At 48.8% G+C, this 26,972-nt stretch overlaps 1 protein-coding gene across 6 annotated transcripts in view; it reads right to left on the bottom strand.

Moving 5' to 3' along the window:
• farp1 (FERM, RhoGEF (ARHGEF) and pleckstrin domain protein 1 (chondrocyte-derived)) overlaps positions 1–26,972 on the bottom strand; it is a 229,001-nt gene that overhangs the window by 7,398 nt on the left and 194,631 nt on the right. For 5 of the 6 annotated variants that reach the window (XM_052026779.1, XM_052026780.1, XM_052026781.1 and 2 more), the window contains 7 exons: positions 25,552–25,789; positions 16,404–16,534; positions 14,423–14,491; positions 13,111–13,200; positions 11,574–11,656; positions 10,104–10,222; positions 6,842–7,029 (listed from right to left, as the gene is read on the bottom strand). In XM_052026779.1, the coding sequence (XP_051882739.1) occupies positions 6,842–7,029; positions 10,104–10,222; positions 11,574–11,656; positions 13,111–13,200; positions 14,423–14,491; positions 16,404–16,534; positions 25,552–25,789 (918 nt within the window). The remainder of the gene's footprint in view (positions 1–6,841; positions 7,030–10,103; positions 10,223–11,573; positions 11,657–13,110; positions 13,201–14,422; positions 14,492–16,403; positions 16,535–25,551; positions 25,790–26,972) is intronic. The other variant, XM_052026777.1, reaches the window with a different exon arrangement.

Genomic DNA, 26,972 nt, shown 5'->3' with positions numbered 1-26,972 from the left:
CAATGGGATCCAACTGCATTTCCAGCATTTTCTGGTTTTACTTCAGACTCCCAGCATCTGCTGCATTTTGCATTTGTGTCAGAGAACACACTCAATAAGCTAGCACAGGCGTGAAGGGCCAAAAGGCCTCCCTCAGTGCTGTACATTTCCACGATTTCAAAAAGAAACTAAGCAAATAATATTTTAGACTGAACTGTAACTGGCTCCCCCAGAGAAAAAGCCACTATTTTCCCAGAACGTATTCAGACTGTGGAACAATTTGAATCTACCATGCTTTTTCATACAGGACTACCTTAGCCCATTTATTTTTACTTTAAGTATCTTCATTTTGCAAAGTGGGCACACTTGATAGAACTTCATATTGTTGCATCTTATAAGTACAATGAATTGAATTGTTAAATACCTTCCCAACCTTGATGTCATATTTGACTAAGATCAGCTGTAGAACACACGATCTGCTCCATTACTGAGGCATCCTAATTCCACCCCTCAGCTTATCTGCTGCTGAAACCCCTAACCATGACTTTATTACCTCCAACACATTGTGGGCCAGTCTCTCTCCTGCTCTCTGCAAACAAGCTCATCCAGAACTCTGCTGCCCATGTCCTACCTTGTGCCAAGCCATTGCCCTGTGCTTGCTGACCTGCACCGGCTGCCGGTTATGTACCACCTCGATTATAAAATGCTTCCCCTCCTCCTTACATCCCTTTGTGACCTCGCACCTCTCTCTGTGATCTTCTCAACCCGAAACCAACAAGGTCTCTGCTCTTTCCAACTCTGCTGCTGAATCTAATCATGCCTCTGCTGGTGGACGTGACTTCAGCTGCCATTTTGTTTCCAAAATCTCCTTGCCGCTCCTTCCTTTAAACCCTTTTTGACCAGGCTGCAATCTCAGAGAGAGAGATACAGCACATAGAACGGGGCCTTCATCCCTATGAGTCTGCACCAACCATCAACCACCCATTCACACCGACCCTACATCTTTTGACATTTCCCGTATCGCTCCTGTGAAGCACCTTGGGGTATTTTTTTTACGTTGTTCAATGAGTAAAATCCAGCAGCCCTCTGAGTTAAATAACTGCAAGGATCAATAACTTGAAGTAAAGGCAAGTTGTTATATTTTGTAGATATGTTTAAAACTAACCCAGAAAAATACAGTCAACTTTACAACACGTTCTCACCGAGTGAGATTCCCCACTTCTCTTACTATTATAGCTAACCAAACAGCTAAATTATCAATAATAACCAAAAAGTATGTCAGTCCATGAAATAAAACTTAAGTTTCACTTAATGAGATGTAGCTAAATTTAAATTCCTTATATATCCACGAACATATGTCGTGCTCAAGGCCAGAACATAATTAGTGGGCAATTTAACTCTGTCTCCGTGATGTAATTGAGCCTCTACTTGTGTTTTGACAGGACAAGCTATTTCCACGTATTACAAAGCTAGCAAAACGAAGGTTTGGACTTCATTTAGTGCTTTAAAAGCTAAAACCAAGTATGTTGGCAGCTGGCCGAATTATAGTTTTTTTTCCCCGAGAGCTGTTACCTCAATATTGGAGATGTAATCATAAAAGGACAGACTCTGCATTCGATACCAACAGACATGAGAGAGAGCAAGAGGCCACTGATTACAGATCAGTCCAGAGGGAAGTGAAGAACAGGCCGCAACAGTGGAGATTTCTTCCATCATAAGAGCAGGACAACAAGAACAAAGGGGAGAAAAGACAGACAGACTGTAAACTATGCAGGGAGCAAGGAAAGACGAGAAGTTTCATAAGTGACTTGTAATTAGGGTTGCCATCTCTTCAAGATTGTACTGGAGTCTCCAAGGATTGACAAGTGATCTCCAAGGCAATGCTGCAAGCAGGAACCCAGGAGAGAAAAGATTGGGCATTATAAAGAGTTTCTTTATTTAGACTTCTGCCAATTAGTTCCAAAAAACATTGGAGAGTGGGCTGACTGAGGTTGAGAATCCCGATCAGGTAAAGTGCCCACTTTTCAATTGGACCTCAAAAGGTGGGAGGTCCCAAAGGTGGATGTATTGGCCGACACAGAGTGGGGCATGGGAAGTCCTGTGACAAAAGCTCCAAGAATAATACTGACCAGAGCTGGCAACCCTAGATGTAATATGCACACACGTGTCCATCTGTGCAGCAAGAAAAAGGGTTAGATCTTGACAGAACGCCTGGAAAATAAAATGCTTTAAAAAGGAGCCAAACCAATTTTATTTTAAGGATTTAATACGAGGTTTCAGCTGGAACCAGTGTGATTTTTGTCAACGCAATGTGGCCTGGAATGTACTTGCCAATCAGTGCTGTGCCCAAGGCTGGAAACTGCTGTCAACAATCTCAACGGACTGCAGGCTATTCAGCACAACTTGTCCACTCTCCCATTCTGTTCACCCCAATCCTTCCTTCCTCATCCAACTGCTCCTCAAAGGCAGACCTGATGTTTGCATCCACAACCCTCCCTCCCCCACTCATTTTTCCCAAATTCCCCAACGGATTTACTGCTCTCAGTCATGCTTGTACAACTTTGGATTTGCTGAGCAGTGGAATCACCCTCTCATGCACAGACATATCACGTTATACCATTCTTTGCCAACCTTTAAATAATCAGAACATATTTTATTGACTTTAAATGGGCAACATTGGGTAAAGAACTTTCTCCTGAATTCCCCAGTGGATTTATTTGTGTAAATCTAAAAGCCTTGCATGAAAATATCTCGTGACTAAACCCCTTCCTTAATTTTAAAGGAGCCATCATTTATTGCATACCAACAAACGAATGTTCAAGGCATTCCTAAAGGCACCGTCGTAAATGGGAGAACTTGTTCATTAAAATGGGGCAGCCCAATGGTGTAGCTGGTGGAGCCACTGCCTCACCGCTCCAGTGACCCAGGTTCGAACCCGACCTCGGGCACTGTCTGTGCACAGTTTGCACGTTCTCCCAGTGACCGCGTGGGTCTCCCACCCAGCGGGTGCTCCAGTTTCCTCCCACGTCCCAGAGATGTGGAAGTTGGTGGATTAACTGGCCGCTGTGAATTGTCCCTAGTGTGTAGATGAGTGGTAGAATCTGTGTGGGGGGGGGCAGTTGATGAGAATGTGGGGAGAATAAAAGAAAAGGATGTGTAAAAGGGTGGTTGGTGGTCAGCACAGACTCAGTGGGCCGAAGGGCCTGATTTTTGAAAATATGGAGGGAGGAACATGAAAAGAATGTGTTCCACATAGAAACCAGCAGCAACCCAGCCTCCAGTGCAATCGGCAGCTGAAAAGCTTCACATATTGGGTGAAAATCCAGTTGTGACACAAGTCATAGAACAGCACAGATACAGGCCCTTCAGCCCACCATGTCCATGCCACCCATTGTACCCACCTACACCAATCCCATTTACCCACTCTGCAGCTTTCAATGCTTTGGCAACTCAAGCCCTTGTCTAGATGGACGTTGGAAGTGCATCTTCCCCCACCACCACCTCGGGCAGCTCATCCCAGACCACCCTCTGTGTGAAAAATCTCCCCCTCTAATCTCCTCTGAACCTCCTACCTCTCACCTATAGCCTCCTGTCTTAGTTCCATGGGGTAAAGATTTTGTTCATCTATCCCTCTCATAATTTTATATACCCCTACCTTGCATTCAATTCTGGTCGCCCCATTATAGGAAGGATGTGGAGGCTTTGGAGAGGGTGCAGAAGAGGTTTACCAGGATGCTGCCTGGATTAGAGGGCATGTGCTATAAGGAGAGGTTGGACAAACTTGGGTTGTTTTCTCTGGAACCTGAGGGGAGACCTGATAGAAGTTTATTAAATTATGAGAGGCAAAGATAGAGTATCTTTTTCCCAGGGTCAAAATGTCTAATACTAGAAGGCATGCACTTAAGGTGAAAGGAGAAAGTTCAAAGGAGATGTGTGGGGAGGGTTTTTTGTTTACACACAGAGTGGTGGGTGCCTGGAATGTGCTGCCTGGGGTGGTGGTGGAGGCAGATACGATAGAGGTGTTTAAGAGGCTCCTTTAACAGGCACATGAATGTGCAGAGAATGGAGGAATGTGGACCATGTGCAGGCAGAAGGGGTTAGGTGTCGTTAGCTTAATTAGTCCGACACAACATCGTGGACCGAAGGCCCTGTTCCTGAGCTGTAATGTCCAATGTTCTATCAGGTCCCCCCTCAGCCTCCTCCATTCCAGGAAAAATAAGCCCAGCCCATCCAGTCCCTGTAACTGCAATGCTATGAAATGGGAAAGCTACATTTGAAGTATACATCAGAATCCATTGTGACATTATTGATCTGGAAGAAATGCCCTTGCAATAGAACATAGAATATTGAACAGGACAGCCCTGAACAGGCCATTCGACCTGATCATGATGCCAAATTATACTAAATGTCCTCCTGTGTATCATCCACATCCCTCCATTCCCTGCATATTCATGTGTCTATCTAAAAGCCTCTTAAACTCCAAACTGCCTGCTTCCAGTACTACCCCTGGTCACCCATTCCAGGCACCCGCCACTCTCTGTGTTAAAAACTTGCTCCTCACGTCACCTGTAAACCTCCCCCTTCCAACCTTAAAAACATGTTCTCTGGTGTTTGACACTTCTACCCCAGGGAACAGATTCTGACCGTCTACCCTATCTATGCCTCTCATAATTTTAAAAACCTCCATCAGGTCTCCCCTCAGCCTCCGACGCTCTAGGGAGAACAATCCAGGTTTGTCCAACCTCTCCTTGTAGCTCATACCCTCTAATCCAGGCAGCATCCTGATGAACCTCTTCTGTACCCTCTCCACATCCTTCCTCTAATGGGGCAACCAGAACTGCACACAATACTCCAGCTGTGGTCTGACTAAAGTTTTACACAGCTGCAGCATGACTTCCTTACTCTTATACTCAAATAACAAGCTTTGACCTGAAACATTAGTCCCGTTTCTCTCCCCACAGATGCCGCCTGACCTGCTGAGCGCTTTCTGTTTTTCAATCAGATTTTCCAAGGTTTATTAGAAACATCCTGGCTGGTTGAATTAGTTAATGCAGAAACATTCAGGATAATTAAACAGAGCACTTGCTGTTTGGAAGCACTTATCTATTAACCTATAAAATAAACCAGGCTTACATGGCACATTCTTAGTTTATAGAATGGATCACATTATTCTTAAAATAACATTGGTCTGGCCCAGAGAGGAACAGACACAGGTGTGGGAAGTACTGTGGAGGAAGTGCCATAAATATGGTATCAGGGAGTGTGGTATTTGCAGACATTTGGCAGAGAGAAATATTTGGCTAATGTGTGGGAAGGACAGATAAAATGTGACACAGAAGACATACACTAGAGTCTTTCCAAAAAAAAAGCAGGAGAGGAGTTTTCTCCCCAGAGAAAGGAAAACAATTTAAGTAATTAAGGGTCATGACTTGAATTCCACAAAATTCTTCAGAAAGGCAGAAAGACAAGGGAGTTCTGATGATTTTACATCTGCTCTCCTAGTCCTTGGAACACTGGTGACTGATGCTGGCCACAATGCATCAGGAAATGACATTGCATTGGCTTTGTACAGCACCTGTGTTCTAGCTAAACAGCTCATTCATACTGAGTGGATCTTTGCCACATATTCAGATTTCTGGAGCTTTTACCAAACCAGTTCCCATAGATTTAGCTTCTTTTCCCTCTACACATATTCGGATCAAATCATTACTATCTAACAAGCTGAAAACCACATAAAATAATAGCTGTAGTGTTACTACATAATCCAATTTAGTTGGCCCTTAGATCTTTTTCCCCAAATCCCTCCTGAGCAATTAAATATCTTTAAGTGGATAACAGCAAATTTTCAAAATTCTGACAGAACTGCATAAATAATTCCACAGATTGAAATCTTATATCCTGGAATTGATTTCTGGTTAACAACATTTGTGTGTGATGTGTGCTTTGTCTAAGATAAACTGACCTCGAGTTGTCTGCTTAATTCATGGCAATTGTCGCAAGGCACATTATGCAAAGGTTGTGTTGCGATCACACAATGGGTAGGGATTTCTTCTGATGCCATTCATGGTCCACCTGTGTTACTTTGCAACATAGACAAGCAACTCGAGAGCTTGAGGGCATCTGGTAAAATCAGCCAGCGCAGTGTGCACTTTGTACCTTTGCCAGGACTCAGAAGAACTTCCCCAATTAATCCCAGTCCCTCCTGCTCTGTCCACAGCTCCCTCAAGTATTTATCCAACTCCATTTTGATAGAGACACAACAGACTGTAGATGCTGGAATCTGGAGTAACACACAAAAAGCTGGAGGAACTGAGCAGGTCAGAGGGGGAAGGGACGGTCGATGTTTCATCTGGACTGAAAGATAGAGGGGAGGTAGCCGGTATAAAGAGGTGGGGGGGGGGAGGGGTGGAGCAAGAGCAAAAGGTGAGGGGGGTGATTGGCAGATGGGGACGGGAGGGGGAGAGGGGGAACGGCGTCCGAAGCTGGGGGGTGACCGAGCGGATAGCTCCCATTGACTCTGCCTCCTTCATGCAGTCTGCGTCAGGGGTCAGCTTCTCCCCTCTCCCCTTTCGCTCTTCTGCGCATTTCCTCTGCTCTGTGTCCTCAAGATCCCTCCCCTCCTCCCCCCCGGAAACAGTTTCTCAATTCTAACACTGACGACACCCTGAAAGTTTGTGCACGCCTCTATTCAGTTGAATTTGATGCCCGGGGTTTTCTTCCTGGAACTCATTTGTCAGAACTGTGAAAGCACAGAGTTGGATGCAAAATTTGTGGAATTCATTCATTGACTTTTGAAAACCTCTGCATGTGTCACATTGCCAAGAGATTTAGATGTACACTTTTATCTCAATATGGCCTGTACCTCCACAGCAATACTATAATCCACCATTGAAACACTGGTACTCCTGTGCCAGCACACGTGCATGGTTGGTATTGCACGATGGGGTGATTGTCTCTCAAGAGAGGTCCTTGAGGCACTTAAATCATCTTCGGATTCCTGCTCTACAGACGTCTCATCAGTTGATTCTACAGAATTGATCGAGAAAAATCCTTTAAAAAAATTACAATAATCCAAAGGTATTGTCAACCTGCGGCAAGCTTCATCTAAACCAACGAGTGACATTACTATCGGGGGGGGGGAGGTAAAGAGATGCATCATCAGAAAACACAGCTGACCAGAAAACTCCAGGCAATCGTTCACCCTGCGGTAATGAGTGGTCATTCCATTTATAGTTTAACTTGCACCAATATCTGAGGTTGAGTTTTGGAACAATTATTGAATGGCTTCAAAGCAGGAGAACGATGTAAATAAATGAAATTTGAATTGTTGGAACTATTTTATTGTAATGGTTGTAAAAACTACTCATGACAGCAGGGTAGATTGGACAATAACAGTTAGATGGTTATCACACACCCACCATTGTACATCTTGGACTTTGATTTTACTGGGAATAACATCTGTGTTAGTTATCCAGAGGGTTAAAATCCCATGGACCAGAGTTGAAATCTCACCATGGTAACTGTGGACTTTAAGTTCAGCCAATTAAATAGATCTGGGATAAAAAGCTAGTCTTTCTAATGATGACTGTGTCACAACTGTGGGACGTCCCTTTAGAACTGAGATGAGGAGGAACTTCTTCAGCCAGAGCGTGGTGAATCTGGAATTCGTTGCCACAGAGGGCTGTGGAGGCCAAGTCACTGGGTGTATTTAAGACAGAGATTGATAGGTTCTTGATTGGTTAGGGGGTTAAGGGTTTACGGGGAGAAGGCAGGAGATTGAGATTAAAAAAATCAGACATGATCGAACGGCGGAGCAGACTCGACGGGCCGAATGGCCAATTATGCTCCTACGTCTTCTGGTCTAATGGACCAGATACATCTGGTTCACCGATGTTGTTCAGGGAAGCAGATCTCTTTCTTGGTCTGTCTTCTGAGAGTTCAGGCTCAGAGCAATATGGTCCATGCTTTACTGCCCCTCCAAATGACCACAGGGGTCTGTTCAGGAGCAACTAGGGATGGGCAATGCCTGCCTTGTAGCACTCAAAGTGATCTCTGTGCCTTCAGTAGGGAACCACATCAGTTCCAGAGGGGGCCAGAGATCAATCCAGCTCAAAGCATATGCCTTCAAGAATAAGGCCCTGTGGTCTCCCCTGGACTATCATTGAAGAGGAATCCTCCAGTCTATTTTTTTTAAACCCTTTATTTGCAGATTCCTGATGTCTTCTGTCGCTAGCAGGAGGGAGGAGAGGATGATGGTGCAGGACACTGTGTAACGAGGTGACTGCCCTGTCAGTGTCCCATTGCAAGGTGCGGTGGAGCACAACTCTCAGTCTGTGGGGGAGGACGAGGCTAGAGGCTTCACAGAGCTGGAGGTGACTGAAGAAGATTTCCCAGATAAACTAAGAGGGCACGTTGCACAGCAGCGTGTCCCTCGTGTTTAGAAGATCGAGGGGATGATCTGATCAGAGACAATCAGAGATTCAAGAGGACTAGAACATAAAAGCAAGGATGTACTGTGAGACTTTATACGGTGTTGGTAGACTAAATGTGGAATATTCTGAGCAATTTTTGGTCCTGTATCTAAGGAAGGATGTGCTGGCCCTGGAGAGGGTCCAGGGGAGGTTCACAAAAATGATCCCGGGAATGAAAGGGCTAATGTATGAGGAGAGTTTGATGTCTCTGGGCCTGTGCTCGATGGAGTTCAGAGGATGAGGGGGGACCACATTGAAACCTACTGGACACTGAAAGGCCTGGATAGATGGACATGGAGAGGATTTTCCATCAGTGGGAGAGTCCAGGATCCGAGGGCACAGCCTCAGAATAAAGGGGCGTCCCTTTAGAACTGAGATGAGGAGGAATTTCTTCAGCTAGAAGGTGGTGAATCTGTGGAATACATTGCGACAGAGGCCAGAACATGCAAACTCCACACAGACAGCACCAGAATTGAACCTGGGTGACTGCAGCTGTGAGTGAAAGCCCAAGGAGCAATGCACCACACTGCCAACAGTTGGGGTAGGCTGCCTGAGCTACACCTCATCAACCTGTTGAAACGGCTGCCAGAGTCCCCCTCTGCCCCTTGCAGTGACCCATTAAGGGGCGGGGTGGTGTGGTGGGGTTCGAATTACCTCGTCAGTTCACCAGCCAGTTGGAGTGAATGCTCTCCACCATAAAGCTGTTCAGAGCCATTTGATGTTCTCAAACCTGAGATTGATAGTTGACATTGATGGTTAATATTTACCAGATCATCTAAAACTGAGGTCTGTATCAATTTCTTTTTGAATTCTCTGCCCCCAAGGGTTGTAGAGGCCGGACCATTAGAAGTATTCAAAGTGGAGGTGGGTAAATATTTGATAGATCGAGGAAAAGCTGGCACAGATAAGGCTGGTATAGATCAGCCATGATCGTATGGAATGGCAAAGCAGGCTTGAAGGACCAAGTGTCCTCCTCCTGCTTTCTTGCGATGGACTTTTGTTAGGAAACAGGATTAAGGGACTGGAACCCTCAACAGAGTTAAGGTGCAGACCACGATCTAACTGACTGGCGAAGTAGGTTTGAGGGTCCAAGGAGCTGAAACAATGTGCTCGAAAGGTCAACATTCCTTCGCCCAGTTTTGTCCTGGTGAGAGAGAAACCCTTGTCCAATGAGGTCAACAGAGTGAATCACAAATCGTGCTTCACAGCCCTGTGGGAGGATCGAAAAGACTTGCATTTCCATAGCACCTTTCACATCCCTTTCAGGGCATCCCAGAACACTTTACGTTCAATGACACACTTTGGAAGTGTCTCCACTTGTTACCCCCCAGGGAGCCATTCATTAATTGGTTTACTTTACACATAAGACCAATTACAGTGCAGTGGCAGTACAACATATAAAGAGTATGCATACAGCATTATTTTTAGAAAGGCATCTTAAAAACCTTTTGATGCTTTACACATAATGACCCTGAATTCACAATCCCAGGTCAGTCTGAGATCATTTTCTTGCCTATTGTAATCCCAGGGATTTGTGGCTTCAAGAGAAGCTCATGTTTGGGGTCAGTACTAACAAACGGGGGGTACGGATACCTAGTAATCAATGGAACAACTCCAGTGCAAAAGGTAGACAAGAACTTATAGGTCACTTACTGTTGGTCCCTTCACCAGGGCTGGGGGTCAGTAGCTCACTGTTTAACCCATTGCACTGCTGGGCAAGGTCTATGGCCATCTGCAAGTCCTCTATCCACTTGTCCATCTCCACCCGTGCACTGTTGCATAAAGAGGTTGAAATGTCCAATGTTATTCAAATGGAGCGCAATCTACAGATGGCATTTCATAGCCTGTGGCAAAGCAATCCATCCCAATGGAGCAAAGTTGTGTGGCTTCACCTCCTGTCCCTTCAACACTTCACCTCTTGTCCCAGGACTTTTTTGGGATAGGTGCAAGTTAAGTAATTTAAGTTAAGACTGTTACATTTAACAGAAAAGAAAGTTTGTCAGCTTTACTTTCGTTCACTGAGCTCACTCCTACAAACTGACTGCCCAAAGTGCTCAGGAAAGTGGATTACTTGGATAACTTTCAGGAACTGTAACCGGCACAGATCCATAGTTTTGGAACAAAATGAGAAAGCAAGTAAAATTGGGCAGCACCATTTTTTAAGTAGTCATTCAATAAACCTGCACACATCTTGCAGTGTTACCAAGGCTCGATGGGTGAAGTGATGAGGAGAGATTGCCCAATTTAGGGTGCTGTTCCTTGAAGTTAGAAGTGACCTGATCAGGATATAAAAGGGACAGGGTGGGTGGATTAGGATCGGGTAGGTGGAGAGGAACTCTTCCTGCTGATCGGGGTGTCTGGGACCAGAGGTCAGAGGCTGGAAAATCGAACCAGGATTTCAGGAGTGAAGTTTGAAAATACTCGGGGGGGTGGCAGGGACTTGGAAGTCTCACAAACAGCTATTGCTTTGAGGTAAACCATTCATTTGAAATCTGAGATTTCTTTTAACAGGGGATATGGGGAGTTGTGTCAATGGAGTTAGGTTGTGGATCAGGCAAAAGGGGTGGAACAGGCTTGAGGGGCTGAATGGCCTATCCCTGAAACAAAACTGGTCCTGCGGCACCCACTGGTTTAGGCAGTACGAGAACACAAGAGCTTCACAATTGTGCCCAGGGGCACCTGTGGGTTGCACGAGACACCAGCTTGGTAATGTGATGACTGGCAACCAAATGCTCGCTTGGTTTTAAGGATGGCATCGTGGTCGGCACGGACACGGTGGGCCGAAGGGCCTGTTCCTGTGCTGCACTGTTCTATGATCCACGGAGAGGTGGAGAGACTTAGGGAGGGAATTCCAGAGCTGAAGGCACGGCCGCCAATGGTGGGACTATTAGCACTGGAGATAACCAAGAGGCTTGACCGGAGGATCTAACCGTCGGGCTGGGGAAGGTGACAGACGTCAGGATTGGGTGCGGTTTGGAAATAAGGAATAAGGATTTTAAAAATTGAGGCGATGATTAATCAGGAGCTGGTGTGGGTCAGCAGGCAGAGGGTGGGTCAATGGGTGACAGGTAACCAGGGTGGTGCAAGTCAGGAAAGGTTTGGCCGAGATGGAGCTGGTCCTACCTTGCAGCCACAATAATGGTCTGGTGTTGTCCATTCAGGGTGAAGCAGTGAGGGACCGACCACTCCTCCTCACTCTCCTCTATCTGAAAGGGAGAGGAACACAAGGGTAAATACGGCAACCATTCTGGAGCCGGAGGCAGTCGTCAAGTTCAAAACCAGAGCACCGGATGTAAAAGGGAGATGCCAGAAACCAGCAGCCAATCAGGCGACACTGCCCCAAGGAGGGTCCCAGCAAAACCAGGATGGTCACTGGGTTGAACGGTTACAGTCTGGCTTCAAGCAGTGGGGGTGGGGAGTTCTTTTATCAGTTGTGAAGGGTGGTCTCCAGAACCCCCTTGGGGCTGGGGGTGGGGGGAGGTTGTCACCGGAGGGAGAGAGCTGAGAAGCCATGAATATAAAGTGTGGACATCCAGTCAGGAATTCTGAAGAGGGAGGGAGGGGAGGGGGTTGAGGGAGGGAGGGAGAAGGGAGGGAGAGAGAAGTGGGGAGGGAGAGACGGGAGAGAGGGAGGGGGAGAGGGAGGGATAGAGGGATAGAGGGGAGAGGGGAGGGAGAGACGGTATGGAGGGAGGGAGAAGGGGTGGGAGAGGGGAAGGGGGGAGGGGAAGGAGGGAGGGATAGAGGGAGAAAGGGCAGAGGGGAAGGAGAGAGGGGAGGGGAGAGAGGGGAGGGGAGGGGAGGGAGGGGAGGGGGAGAGGGGGGGAGGGGGAGAGAGGGGAGGGGAGAGAGGGGAGGGGAGAGAGGGGAGGGGAGAGAGGGGAGGGGAGGGAGGGGAGGGAGAGAGAGGGGAGGGAGAGAGAGGGGAGGGAGAGAGTGTAGGGAGAGAGGGGAGCGATAGAGAGGGGAGGGAGAGACGGGAGGGAGAGAGAGGGGAGGGAGAGAGGGGAGGGAGAGAGAGGGTAGGGAGAGAGGGGAGGGAGAGAGAGGGAGAGGCGAGGGAGAGAGAGGGGAGGGAGAGAGGGAGGGAGAGAGAGGGGAGGGAGAGAGAGGGGAGGGAGAGAGGGGAGGGAGAGAAGGGAGGGGGAAAGTGGAAGGAGGGAGAGAGGGGGAGGGAGAGAGGGGAGGGAGGGAGAGAGGGGGGAGAGGGGGAGGGAGGGGGAGGGAGAGGGGGAGGGAGAGGGGAGGGAGAGGGGAGGGAGAGGGGGAGGGAGAGGGGAGGGAGGGGGGAGGGAGAGGGGGAGGGAGGGGGGGAGGGAGAGGGGAGGGGGAGGGATGGGGAGACGGAGAGGGGAGGGAGAGCAGAGTGCAGCAAAGAGGGAGGGGATGGGAAGGAGACAAGCAGAATCCTCCATTATCCTGGAGTAAGCAGATCTCCATTTCACTGAAGCATCAATGGGAGACTCACATGAATAGATTTGTGGGAGGGTTGGGGGGTGGTGGGGGGGGTCAATCAGCCACAGCCATGGGTGACATTGCGACCAGATCTGAAGGAGGCCATTTGTTGTTGAGCTGATGGAGTGGAGCAAGGGACAGGGTGAGGGGAGGGAGGGAGGGAGGGAGCGAGGGAGGGTCAGTCACACTCCAGTGGGGGACTCACCGTCATACCGTAGAGAGGGACCTGTCCGTGAACCTTGAACTGATTGGATGCCGTCAGCCCTCTGCTCGTGTACAGAAGGATATCGTTGAACTGTGGTCAGAAAAATAACTTCCATTAAGCGGTCACCACACCAGCTGAGTGAAAAGTAGGCAAACAGTAAAGTTTGCTGATTTTGTACCAATTAAAGAAAAATGAAGCAAAACTTCTATTTCCATTGTGACCATCAAACTGGCAGCTACTGATTGGCGGTCACCGTGGTAACGTAGGAGAGGTGGCGGTCAGATTGTGCACAGCAAGCTCCCACAAACAGCAGTGTGATAATGACGGGATGACCTGCTTTAGTGACGTGGGGTGAGGGGTAGGTTTTAGGCAGGGTATGGGGTCATCTCCTCTGCTCCTTGCTAGAGCAGCTCGAGAGGTCTTATATGTCCACCTGAGAGAGCGTTGAGTTTAGTGTCACGTCCAACAGACATCTAAGTGAATGCTCACTTTGTGCTGTTGGGTGTCACTGATATCAAAGGATCGGGGAGCTACCTGTCTATGGTGATTGGTAATTGGTGTGTTAATGTCACATGTACTGAGATATAGTGAAAAACTTTGTTTTGCATGCCATCCAGACAGATCATTTCAAAACATTGAGGTAGTACAAAAGGAAAAACAGAATGCAGAGTATAGTGTTACAGTTACAGAGAAAGTGCAGTGCAGGCAGACAAATAAAGTGCAAGGGCCACGATGAGGTAGATTGAGAGATCAAGAGTTCATCTTTATCGTACAAGAGGCCTGTTCGAGAATCTTCTAACAGATGATAGAAGCTGTTCTTGAGCCTGTGTTTTCAGGCTTTTGTAACTTCTGCCCGATGAGAGAGGGGAGAAGAGAGAATGTCCGGGGTGGGTGGGGTCTTTGATTATCTTGGCTGCTTTCTTGAGGCAGCGGGAAGTGTGGACAGAGTCCATGGAGGGGAGGCTGGTTTGCGTAATAACTGAGCTGTGTCCACAACCCTCTGCGGTTTCCGGCAGTCCCAGGCAGAGCAGTTGCCGTACCAAGCCGTGATGCATCCAGATAGGATGCTTTCTCTGGTGCATCGGTAAAAAGTGGTGAAGGATCATTGGGGACATGCAGAATTTCCTTGTCCTTTTCAGGAAGCAGAGGCACTGGTGAGCTTTCTTGGCCATAGTGTCTACGTGGTTGGACCAGGTCAAAGTATTGGTGATATTTACACCGAGGAACTTGAAGCTTTCAACCATCCCCACCTCAGCACAGATCGCTGGGAAAAGGTTTACAACATTGAGGCTGATTTGTTCTGGTTACTTACCAGGAAGAACATCCTTTGCTGCAAGCCCTTTGCAGACAGCTTACTGAGACACCCTTGTCGAATGAACTCCTTGAACCAACAGAGAGAAAGAATAAATGACAGCTGAGAAATTGTACGTTACATCAAACCGTGCAGTGGAGGAGCAGCTCCCAGTGAAGGTCCATCCAGAGCCCCCACAGTGACATCTTTAGCTGCAACGGGGTCAGTTTCCACATGGTACCTCGTAGCTCCAGAAACTCAGGTTCAATCCTGACTTCAGGCGCTGTGTAGAGTTTGCACGTTCTCCCTGTGACTGTGTGGGTTTCCCCCGGGCGCTCCGGTTTCCTCCCACGTCCCAATGACGTGCGGGCCGGTGGGTTAATTGGCTGCTGTAAGTTACCCCCAGTGTGAGGGTGAGGGGTAGAATCTGGGAGGAACTGATGGGAATGTGGGGAGAATGGGTTACAGGGAAATGTGCGGGAATGGGTTTGGGAGGGGGGTAGGTTTGGGAGAGAGGAGGAGGGCTTGGGAGAGAGTGAGGTTTGGCAGTGGGGGAGGGTTTGGGAGAGAGTGGGGTTGAAGGGGGGAGGGTTTGGGAGGAAGGTTTGGGGGATTTGGAGAGGGAAGGGTTGAGGGACGGGTTGGGAGATGGGGAGGAGTGGGGAGAGGGTTTGGGAGGGGGGGGAGGGTTTCGGGGAGGGTTTGGGAGATGGAGGGATTGGAGGGTTCGGGAGATGGGGGGAGGGTTTGGGAGGTGGGGAGGGTTTGGGGGAGAGTTCCAGAGCTCGGGGCTCAGGCTGTGAGCAAGGTCACACCGCAGGCCTGTGATGAATTGGCTGACGAAGCCGTGACCCCAGCTCACATCGTCCCTGCCCCGGCCTCGGTCAGTCGCCCCTCCCCTCCCTCCCTCCACCCACACCGCTTTAGCTCAGGCTGATGGTCAGCACGGACTCAATGGGCCAAAGGGCCTGCTTCCCTGCTGTACCTCTCTCTGTGACAATGAGCATTCCTCGGACATGAGGCTCTGGGAGAGGCGGGAGACAGCCGAAGCCGGAACCCGGAGCAACAAACAAACTGCTGGAGGAACTCAGCGGGTGGCATTTACTTCAGGGTCAAGAGAGGGTAAGAGGGCAGAATGGGGTGTCCCCGAGGAAGTGGGTGATCGGCGCGGGGGGGGTGAGGACTCTGTGCCAAAGAAGTCGGTGCGGAGGTGGAGGTGACAGACGGAGGGCTCACCACCATCACGGGCCACAGCCTGTTGACGTGAGAATGTTAAATATTCTTTTAAGGTCAAGGGAGGCTGCCGGCCCCTTAAGATAAGCTAAGCTAAGATATCTTTATTAGTCACATGTACATCAAAACACACAGTGAAATGCATCTTTTGCGTCGAGTGTTCTGGGGGCAGCCCACAAGTGGCGCCACACTTCCTCACCCCTGTACATATATACAGGGCAGGCATGGTAGCGTAGCGGTTAGCGTAACGCTTTACAGCGCCAGCGACCCGGGTTCAACTCCGGCTGCTGTCTGTGAGGAGTTTGTACGTTCTCTCCGTGTCTGCGTGGGTTTCCTCCGGGTGCTCCGGTTTCCTCCCACATTCCAAAGATGTACGGGTTAGGAAGTTGTGGGCATGCTACGTTGGCTCTGGAAGCGTGGCGACACTTGCGGGCTGCCCCCAGAACACTCTACGCAAAAGATGCATTTCACTGTATGTTTCGATGTACCTGTGACTAATAAAGAAATCTTCTCTTCACCTCCCCCTCCACACTCAGTCCGGAGGCAGGGCCTCCACCTGAAACCTCCACCGTCCCTCTGCCTCCACAGACGCCGAGTTCCATCGGCAGTTTGTTTCTTGCTCCGGAGCACCGAGACTTGTCCTCGGACAGGGCAGAGGCAAGAACAGGAACGTGCAACCCCCCTGCCACTAACCACAGGCTCGGTGCCGTTATCTCATGATCACACTTGTAATAAGAAGAAAGAACGAATTTGATGAAAGGGAGCTCACCCTCCCGGGGATCACCAGGTTGTCAATGCCGATCAAATCCCTCTTCAGCTCAACCAGTTTCTGGAAGTTCTCCATCTTGATCATGCTGCCGTGCAGTTGCGCAGCCATCTCAGCCACCTCCGCCAGCGCCGCTGTGAGGGGGGAGAGGGAGAGAGAGAGATGGGATTGCATTTCTGTAGCACCTTTCACACCTCAAGGTCCCTGGAATAACAGCTGTGGAACACTGAGAACACTCAGCAGGTCAGGCAGCGTCTGTGAGGAGAGACACCGAGCCAACGTTTCACCTCAATAATCCCATCAGCCTGAAACGTTATTGCTCCTTCTCTCTCCACAGACGCTGCCTGACCTGCTGAGTGTTTCCAGCATTTTCTGGTTTTACGTCAGGTTTCTGGCATCTGCGGTTTGTGTCTTGCGTTTCAGCCGTTTTTTTGAACCTTGCTCGCTGATGTAAGGGTTAGAAGTACAGCAGCCAGTTTACGTACAGCAAGCTCCCAAACGACAGCACCGTGATCGCAGCCAGGTAATCTGCCTTCAGTGCTGTGAGGTGAGGGATAGATCTTGGCGGGGACAAGAGGTGAGTGTCTTCCTGAATCCAATAGTGGCCATGGGATCTGTTACATCATGTTGGGTTGTACTACAGTCCACCCTCAACACTGGGAGTGTCAGACTGCCTCTTCACCTTACCACTGCTATCAGACTCTTGAAATTGCAGAATTGTGAACGCAGCCCAGTCCATCACACAATCCAGCCTCCCCTCCGCTGACTCCGTCTACACTTCCCGCTGCCTCGGGAAAGCAGCCGACGTAATCACGGACCCCTCCCACCCCGGACATTCTCTCTTCTCCCCCCATGTGCTATTGGGCAGAAGATACAAAAGCTTGAGAACACGTACCACCAGGCTCAAGGACAGCTTCTGTCCTGCTGTTATCAGAACCTTGAACGAACCTCTCATAGGCTAAAAGATGGACTCTTAATCTCCCAACCTACCTCGTCGTGGCCCTTGCACCTTATTGTCTACCTGCACTGCACTTTCTCTTAACACTACATTCTGCATTCTGTTTTTTTACTATCTTGATATACGATGAGATGAACTATTGACCTCACAACTGGTATTGGTATATTATTGTCACTTGTTACCGAGGTACAGTGAAAAACTTGTCTTGCAAACTGATCGTACAGGTCAATTCATTACACAGTGCAGTTACATTGAGTTAGTACATTGTGACCTTGCACCTTATTGCACTGCACTTTCTCTGTAGCTGTGACACTTTACTCTACTGTTATTGTTTTTACCTGTACTTCCTCAGTGCACTTTGACACTAAAGAATTTTCTGGAGATTAAGAGCCAGGGTTTATAAATGTGAAATATATGTGCATTGCACATATGTTGGTCAAATACGGTTAATCATTTTTAAAATTTAATTTGTGAAAAATAGCTAAATAACTACAATCCCTGATGTTCTGTGGAATGTGTGATACCTGCCACCTTGTGGCAATCAACAAACACTGCAGCTACTGACCACAACCAACACCATCTCATACACACTGGACGCACCATATAGAAGCTGCTACACGTCACACTCCCCTTCCAAAGTTTGGCCCTGTTGAAGTTGACTATGTCATGCATTCGCCACTAGTGACCGAGAATAAATGTCTCCTTCAATGAACTTATATGGCGCTAACACATCCAGCTGAGAGACCGCAGAGGGGTCTCACAAGTGGTCAAACAATTGGCAGCTGGAATACACTGCGGGTTTGGGAGAAGGAACAGATAAAACAGAATGTTGTTTGAATGGACAGTAACTACAGCATGTTGCCCTCAGTGTCCCTGTACATGAAGCACAAAGGTGACAAGCAGTAATTAAGAAGGTAACTGGAAATCAAGTCAAGTTGAATTTATCATCATCTGCACAAGTCCGTGTGTGCACAGGTGCAATGAAAAACTTACTTGCAGCAGCATCACAGGCACTTAGCATTAGAGACACAGAATTCAAAAGAGAAGCATAAGTTATACAAGAAAGAACACAATTAGAACAAAAAGCAGTCCATTGTACGTCAAAGTGGTCACAGTGTTGCTCTACTGAGCCAGCCTGGCCAACCTCTCCCTGTAACTCAGGCCCTCTTGTCCTGGCAACATCCTCGTACATCTCCTCTGCACTCTCTCCAGCTCAGTGACATCTTTCCTATAACAGGGCGACCAAAACCGAACACAATCCTTCAAGCGCGGTCTCACTCAAATCTTGTACAAGATTTTCTGAATCTTCAAAACCGTTTCAAATGCAGGCTGCTGATTGGTCTATTCGTTGCTTACACTACGTGGAGTTTTTTTTATATAATACAATTCAATGGAAAAGTGGCAGGACACATTTATGTTTGTGCTGGAACATTGGAGGAGTTTCCAAAGTGCTGCCTTGAAACCACATCCGATATTCAGTCCAAGACATTGTGGACTGAACCCCTTGTTCTGCTGGTGTGAATGTCCCCAGAACAATATAACTGTGTCCTGTCATGTTTCCATTTAACACCACCGTCAACTACCACACACTCAAGACACCACCTCCGACCCATGTCCTCAAAGAACCTTCCCGCCGGTTACCTCAGGACAAACAGACAGAGCCACATGAACCAGCTCCAAAGATCAGGGAAATTTGGAAGCCTAAATCCCTTGCTTTCATTTTTTCCACAAGCTTTTTCCACTGGTTCAAGATGTGATTGGTTACAAGCTGCAACACACAAAAATGCTGGAGGAACCCAGTGGGTCAGGCAGCATCTGTGGAGGGAAACGGACAGTCGACGTCTTGGGTCGAGACCCTTCATCATCATGGGCAGGCACAGTAGGTGGGCAGGCACGGTAGTGTAGTGGTTAGTGTGATGCTATTACAGCGCCAGTGACCCGGGTTCAATTCCGGCCACTGTCTGTAAGGAGTTTGTACGTTCTCCCCGTGTCTGTGTGGGTTTCCTCCGGGTGCTCTGGTTTCCTCCCACATTCCAAAGACGTACAGGTTAGGAAGTTGTGGGCGTGCTATGTTGGCGCCGGAAGCGTGGCGACACTTGCGGGCTGCCCCCAGAACACTCTACGCAAAAAGATGCATTTCACTGTGTGTTTCGATGTACATGTAACTAATAAAGAAATCTTATCTGGACTGGAAAGAAAGAGGGGAGATAGCTGGTGATAGCGGGGGGAAGGGGTGGAGCAAGAGCTGGCAGGTGATAGGTGGATCCAGGTGAGGAGGGGGGTGCTAGGCAGGTGAGGGAGGGGGGGAGAGTGGTTACAAATTGGCCCCACCCACCACACCCTCCGCACCCCCAGCACAAGATTCAGCCAAACTTGCTGGTCCAGGAAAACTATTCAAACACCACTCATTTTCTCAGACACACTTGCATTGCTTATATTTCAAAAATAAATTTAAATGATTAAAAAAACTGACTGATGCAAACAATTAGAGTCAATGGTTCACTGTAATTTTTATAACACATTCTCGGCAGCTTTGAACCCATCCCTAACACCACGCTGTAGAGTATTCTGCAAAGTGGTCACCGATCTGATTTAACTTGCAGGTTCCTCACGGGAGAGGGGAGCAGGATGTGTTAGCCCGGTGATAACTCAGGAGTGGACTGGCCCACACGTTACTGCTCCTGAACACGTCAAGGGCAAAGCAGAAGTGATTTTCCCTCAGGCAGATGGAAAGATTCAAATCTGCAATTAGGCAAATGAAGAGACGGAAACCTGATCAGCCTCACACAGTGCCAGACTAATCCCAGTCGGGGGAGTTGAACCTTCTCATCAGTCAGACCTTCAAAACTGTTCAATGCAAGTTTTGCACAGCACCAGATGGCTGAATAAACATTGTTAAAGCGCAGCTATTTATAGGCACTCTGCGATGAAATTGCTCCCTGCACCACATCTCCCCACTGTGAAACCACTGGGCTAAACCAGCTTCCCACACCGAACCTGAATTGCGATAATTGCTACTGTGTTTGCAATAATTAGACTGTCCTCGTAAAAAATTATCTCCCAGGTTTGGACTGTCGGCATTTGCCACTGTGTAATTCATCCTACCCCAGGGAATGCCAGAATGCAAACCAGACTCCCGATCCGCTGATCCCTATTCCCTCAGTCCCACATCCTGGTGCACAGTCCCAGACGGACCCCGTGAATGGCAGCATCCCTACAATACCTGACCTTGTGCATTAATACATTAAAAGTGCTGGAGGAACTCAGAGGGTCAGGCAGCATCCATGGAGGGAAACAAACAGTCGACGTTTCGGGCCAAGACCCTTCATCAGGACTGGGAAGGAAGCGGGCAGGAGCCAGAATAAGAAGGTGGGGGGGGGGGGGGAGGGGGCTTCTGCCCCCTTCCTTTCCAGTCCTGATGAAGGGTCTCGACCCAGAACGTCGACTGTTCATTTCCCTCCATGGATGCTGCCTGACCTGCTGAGTTCCTCCAGCATTTTGTGTGTGTTGCTCCAGATTCCAGCATCTGCAGAATTTCTTGTGTCCCTGACCTTGTGCATCTTGGTCATAAAACCACCCCCGTTTAAAATGAAAATATACAAATGTGTCTTTATTGGAAAAAAATTTTGTGTAGATTAAATCTACAGAGAGAGAGAGCAGTGGGTAGAAGTGAGTACGGTTTGTAAACTGTCCCTGCCGAATTACTCCTCTGTAACTGGGGTGGGGTGGATTTAGCTGCCCTCGCTGCTCAGAATCTTCTGCCAGAATTGTAGAGACACACAGCACGGAAACAGGCCCTTCTGCCCAACCGGTCCATGCCAACCAGGATGCCCCATCTAAGCTAGTCCCAGTTGCAAGAGTTTGGCCCATAACCTTCCAAACCTTTCCTTCCATGTACCTGTCCAAACTGTCTTTTCAAAATTGTAACACTGCCTGTTTCTGGCAGCTCATTCCACATACTGACCACACTCTGTGTAAAAAAAGTTGCCCTCAACTTCATATTAAATCTTTTCCCTCTCACCTTAAACTCATGCCCTCGAGTTCTTGATTCCCCAACCCTGGGAAAAAGACTGAGTGAATTCACCCTATCGACGTCCTCATCGTTTTATACACCTCTGTAAGATCACCTCTCAGTCTCCTATGCTCCAAGGATTAAAGACCTAGCCTGTTCAACCTCTCCCTATAACTCAGTCCCTCAAGTCCTGGCTACATCCTTGTACATAAATCTTTCCTGCACTCTTCCCAGTTTAATAACACCTTTCCTAGAGCAGGGCAACTAAAACTGAACACAATACTCCAAGTGTGGCCTCACCACTGTCCTGTACAACCGCACCATGACCTCCCAACTTCTATACTCTGTGACGTGACTGATGAAGGCCAATATGTCAAAAGCTGCCTTCACCACCCTGCCGCTGGGTACAAGACACTCACTGTGCTCTCTGCACTTGGACAGTGGCCACCTCTAAGCACCACTCAGACCCAACCAGGCCGGTTCCTTGTACCACAGACGGTTGCTGGGTGACACACCCATAGAACGTGGATGTATGCATCAACATGGCTATACCATGTCCCACGCTGCCTCACTGGAGCACCTTCAAACATCGACACACGGGAAGGTACAGGACTGAGGACAAGGACATGCTCTGGAGCACCGTAAATGCGGAGGGGGAGGTGAGGAAGTCTAGGGAGGGAATTCCAGAGCTCGGGACTCGGAATATGGAGGAAGGGTGGAGATTGGGGAAAGACAAGCGCTTGGAGTATGAGGAATGCAGGGATCTTGATGAGTTACGGGCCGGAGGAGATTATGGAGATAGGGGCAGTGAGGCAACAGAGTGTATTAAACCACACCAGGTGACCTTCACTGCAGAATGGACTAAACTCACCCTGCTTGGGAATGAAGTTGCTGAGAACGACACAAAGCCAATGATCTTCAGAGGGAAACAGAGAAGGCAGGGAGCTCCCTGAACTCTTTCCCACCATCATGCCAGGCCACATTCATAATCCCTCGAGGAGAACACTTTCGGGAGGGTGTCAGGGAGAGGGCCTGGAAGGGAGGTACTGGAATGGCCCCAGGGACCTTCAGGGCTGCAGGAGCTGGAGCTGTTCACCGTGGACGTAAGGAGATTCAGGGGACATTTAACGGAGGCCTTCAGAATCAGGAAGGGTTTTGATGGAGTGGGTGAGGAGAGACCAGGGGCAGGAGGGTGGGTGTCCAGAGGACACGGAGTGAAGGGGATTGGCAGAAGAACGAGACGGGAGGGGAGGGCAGTGTTTCACCCAGCAGGCTGTAATCTGCCTGAAAGATTAGTGGAAGCAGATTGGGAAGGAATTCACAAAAGGGAATGGAGCATATACAAATAGAGAAAAGAAGGACGAGGATTGGGAGCCACTGGAAACTCCTCCTATCCGTATCCATCTCCGGTACAAAACAATCTTTCTCTTTCTCTGTAACTGGAACACTTTATTCTGCATTCTGTTATTGCTTTACTCTTGTACTACCTGGATGCACTGATGTTTTGCAATGATCTGTATGGATGGCATGCAAAGCTACCATACCTCGGTACATGTGACAACAATAAACCAATTACCGATACAATCCCAGCACCGTGTTTCACAGAGACGCGCTTCACACTACCTTACCGGAGAGTCGTGTTGCTTCTAACATTGATATCATCTTCAGCCACGTTAACACTGACCTACATCTGTTCGTGTTCCACAAACCTTACACAGTACAAGGAAAGGCACAGACCCTGCGCAGTACGGTGCCTCATGTACAGAGTCAATTGTGTGTGTGCAAGCGTGCGGGTAACCAAACCACCTGTTTGTGCATTGTTACACTGACACTCGGCCAGTTACCCACCCCACAGCCTGACACCGCAGTCTCTGGGCACTGGAACACTGTGGGAGCTGGTTGTGTACAAATGGACCACATTCCCAACAGGGACCACACATAAATACTTCTCTGGCAGCACGTCATTTGGAAGGAGACACAAGACGTGCACTCAAAATCCACACAACAACATGAGAGGCCCGAGTAGGCCATTCTGCCCGTCGAGTCCAGGGCCTCAGCTCCACCTTCCTGCCCAATTCCCTCAGTTCCCTCATAGTCCAAACCTTGCTCAGCCAGGAATGTATTCATAGAACATAGAACACTACAGCACACTACAGCCCACAATGTTGCACCGACATTTTATCCTGCTCTAAGATCTACGTGACCCTTCCCTCCCACATAGCCCTCCATTTCTCCCTATTCAGTGCCCCACTTCCACAGTTCACTGAGGGAGAGAATCCCAAAGATTCACTAACCTCTGAAAGAGGAAAACCTTCCCCATCTCTGTCCTAAATGGGAAGTCCCTTATCCTACAACTCCCTCCCCAGTTCTAGATTGCAAATGGAGGGGAACACTCTCTCAGCACCCACCCTGTCAATCCCTCTGACACTCACCGTGTTCCAATAATTCACCTCAGTGACCGACACCCTCAACCTTTCCTTCTCAGCGAACCCCATTCATACCTAGAATCAGCTCTTCTATTTCATTAAGCGCGTTAAAAGCTCGAACATGTTTAAGTAGTTTAACGTGAGGTTAAGTCACAGGAAAGTGAACATTGTTATTAAAAATATCAAATCACTGTTGTATTTAATTCTCTTGTTTTAGAATGCTTGCAGGCTGATTAACCAGGGCTTAAAGATGAATCAGGATATCTGGAATTTTGATCTGTTTGAAGGAATTGCGGAATGATTACATTACCAAGGGAGGCCAATCAGCCAGTGAGCCTTTGCTGGCTCTGGGTCAGACAATCCAGCTGGTCCTCCTCCCCCTTCCCCAGGCTCCTTCCCTCCAGATACTGTTGCAGCTGCCTTCTCAATGCTACCGTGGAATCTGCCTCCAACACTCCTACCCGACAACGCAGACCAGACCCAAAACAGATGCCGGATGAAAGGTTTTCCTCTTACAACTTTTTAAACTAATTTCATGTGTTTATGCTTGCCAGGACACGGGAGCCGTTTCCGTGGTTCACTGGGAACTGATTCATGAAGCAATAGGGTTGATTCTGGTGCAGAGACTGTCACCAGTGAGGTTACACAGCGGCAGCCTCCACCCCTGGCAGCTCAGAGGTCCACCTGTAACCGTGGTCACCAGATGGGGAAGAGGCCGAGGATCCTGTGACCTCAGTGGTCTGCAGCCCTTGTCCAGAGCTATTGTTTTAAAATTCAATTACAGGACGTGGGCTTTGCTGGTGAGGCCAATATTTTCTATCCTCATCCAGCCTGGGCCAACACCAACCAATCCAACCCAGTCTAATCCAACACCAACCAATCCAACCCAGTCTAATCCAACACCAACCAATCCAACCCAGTCTGGTCCAACACCAACCAATCCAACCCTGTCTGGGCCAACACCAAACAATCCAACCCAGTCTGGGCCAACACCAAACAATCCAACCCAGTCTGGGCCAACACCAAACAATCCAGCCCAGTCTGGTCCAACACCAACCAATCCAGCCCAGTCTGGTCCAACACCAACCAATCCAACCCAGTCTGGTCCAACACCAACCAATCTAACCCAGTCTGGTCCAACACCAAACAATCCAGCCCAGTCTGGTCCAACACCAACCAATCCAGCCCAGTCTGGTCCAACACCAACCAATCCAACCCAGTCTGGTCCAACACCAACCAATCCAACCCAGTCTGGTCCAACACCAACCAATCCAACCCAGTCTGGTCCAACACCAACCAATCCAACCCAGTCTGGTCCAACACCAACCAATCCAACCCAGTCTAGTCCAACACCAACCAATCCAGCCCAGTCTGGTCCAACCCCAACCAATCCAACCCAGTCTGGTTCAACACCAACCAATCCAACCCAGTCTAGTCCAACACCAACCAATCCAGCCCAGTCTAGTCCAACGCCAACCAATCCAGCCCAGTCTAGTCCAACGCCAACCAATCCAACCCAGTCTGGTCCAACACGAACCAATCCAACCCAGTCTGGTCCAACACCAACCAATCAAGCCCAGTCTGTTCCAACACCAACCAACCCTACCTAGTCTAGTCCAACCCAACCTGTCCCAGTATAGTCCAGCCCAACCCATCCCAGCCAAGCCCAGGTTGTCCCAGTTCAGCCCCTGTGAGCCCTGGCCAGGAGACCTTGTTTGCGGTGAACTTCCGCTGCCTCCCTGTCAGTTGCCTTACCCCTCGAGTCTCTGAAGTCGGTGTGACTGGGCGGGTAGTGCTTGCACAGCCTCTCCAGGATCTGCTTGTAGTGCATCAGTCGGTGCAGCGGACGTAGCAGGAACACATTCAGAGGGAGGTAGCAGACCTTCTGCTGCTCGAATTCCCAGCACGCGGCCTCCAGCTTCCGGGAATTCCGAATGGCCTTCTCCAGTTCCATCAGGATCTCGCTGTGCTTCTGCAGGTGGACGGTGAGTTGCTGCAAAGAGGAAACGGGAGTGAGATGTGAGGGACAGAGGACTGAGGGGGTCAGCACGGAACCTAGGTCACCCGAGGCTTCATCCCGTCCACGAATCTTGGAGACCATGGGCCAGCGAATGTCCCTCTCTGCAGTGACCACTCCGAAAGCCTTAGATATTTTATACTGCCTGATTGCCTGTGTGCTCTGTGTTTGTAAATGTAAGTTGACCAATTGGTTTATTATTGTCACATGTACAGAGGTACAGTGGAAAACTTGTCTTGCATATTGTTCATAGAGATCAATTCATTACAACAGTGTTACAGTTACAGAGAAAGTGCATTGCAGGCAGACAATAAGGTGCAAGGTCATAACAAGGTAGATTGTGAGGTCAAGAGTCCATCTTGTTGTACTAGGGGACTGTTCAATAGTCTTCTAACAGCGGGGTAGAAGGTGTCCTTGAGCCTGGTGGTACGTGCTTTCAGGCTTTTGTGTCTTCTACCCGATGGGTTTTTGTGTCTTCTACCCGATGGGAGGGGGGAAAAGAGAGAATGTCCCGGGTGGGTGGGGTCTTTGATTATTTTGGCTGCTTTACTGAGGCACTGAGAAGTGTAGACAAAGTCCATGGAGGGGAGGCTGGTTTCCGTGATGTGCTGAGCTGTGTTCACAACTCTCTGCAGTTTAAGATATCTTTATTAGTCACATGTACATTGAAACACATAGTGTAGCGGTTAGCCTAAGGCTACTACAGCGCCAGCGACCCGGGTTCAATTCCGGCCACCGTCTGTAAGGAATTTGTACGTTCTCCCCGTGTGTCTGCGTGGGTTTCCTCTGGGTGCTCCGGTTTCCTCCCACATTCCAAAGACGTACGGGTTAGGAAGTTGTGGGCATGCTATGTTGGCGCCGGAAGTGTGGCGACACTTGCGCGCTGCCCCCAAAATACTTTCTTGCGATCTTGGGCAGAGCAGTTGCCATATCAAGCCGTGATGCATCCGGGTAGGATGCTTTCTATGGTGCATCAGTAAAAGTTGGTGGAAGTCACGGGGACATGCTGAATTTCTTTAGCCTCCTGAAGAGCAGAGCTGTGTGTATATGCGTGTGTTTGTACACATGCATACACATATATGTATGTCTCCACATGCAAGTGCATGCACGTGTCTGTGTGCGCATGTGTGTTTGCATTGTGTGTGTGCATGGCTGTGCG

The sequence above is a fragment of the Pristis pectinata genome, chromosome 11 (genome assembly GCF_009764475.1).
Source record: "Pristis pectinata isolate sPriPec2 chromosome 11, sPriPec2.1.pri, whole genome shotgun sequence".
NCBI lineage: Eukaryota > Metazoa > Chordata > Chondrichthyes > Rhinopristiformes > Pristidae > Pristis > Pristis pectinata.
The sequence above is the reverse complement of the archived record's forward strand: the minus strand, read 5'-3'. Positions and strand labels throughout refer to the sequence as shown.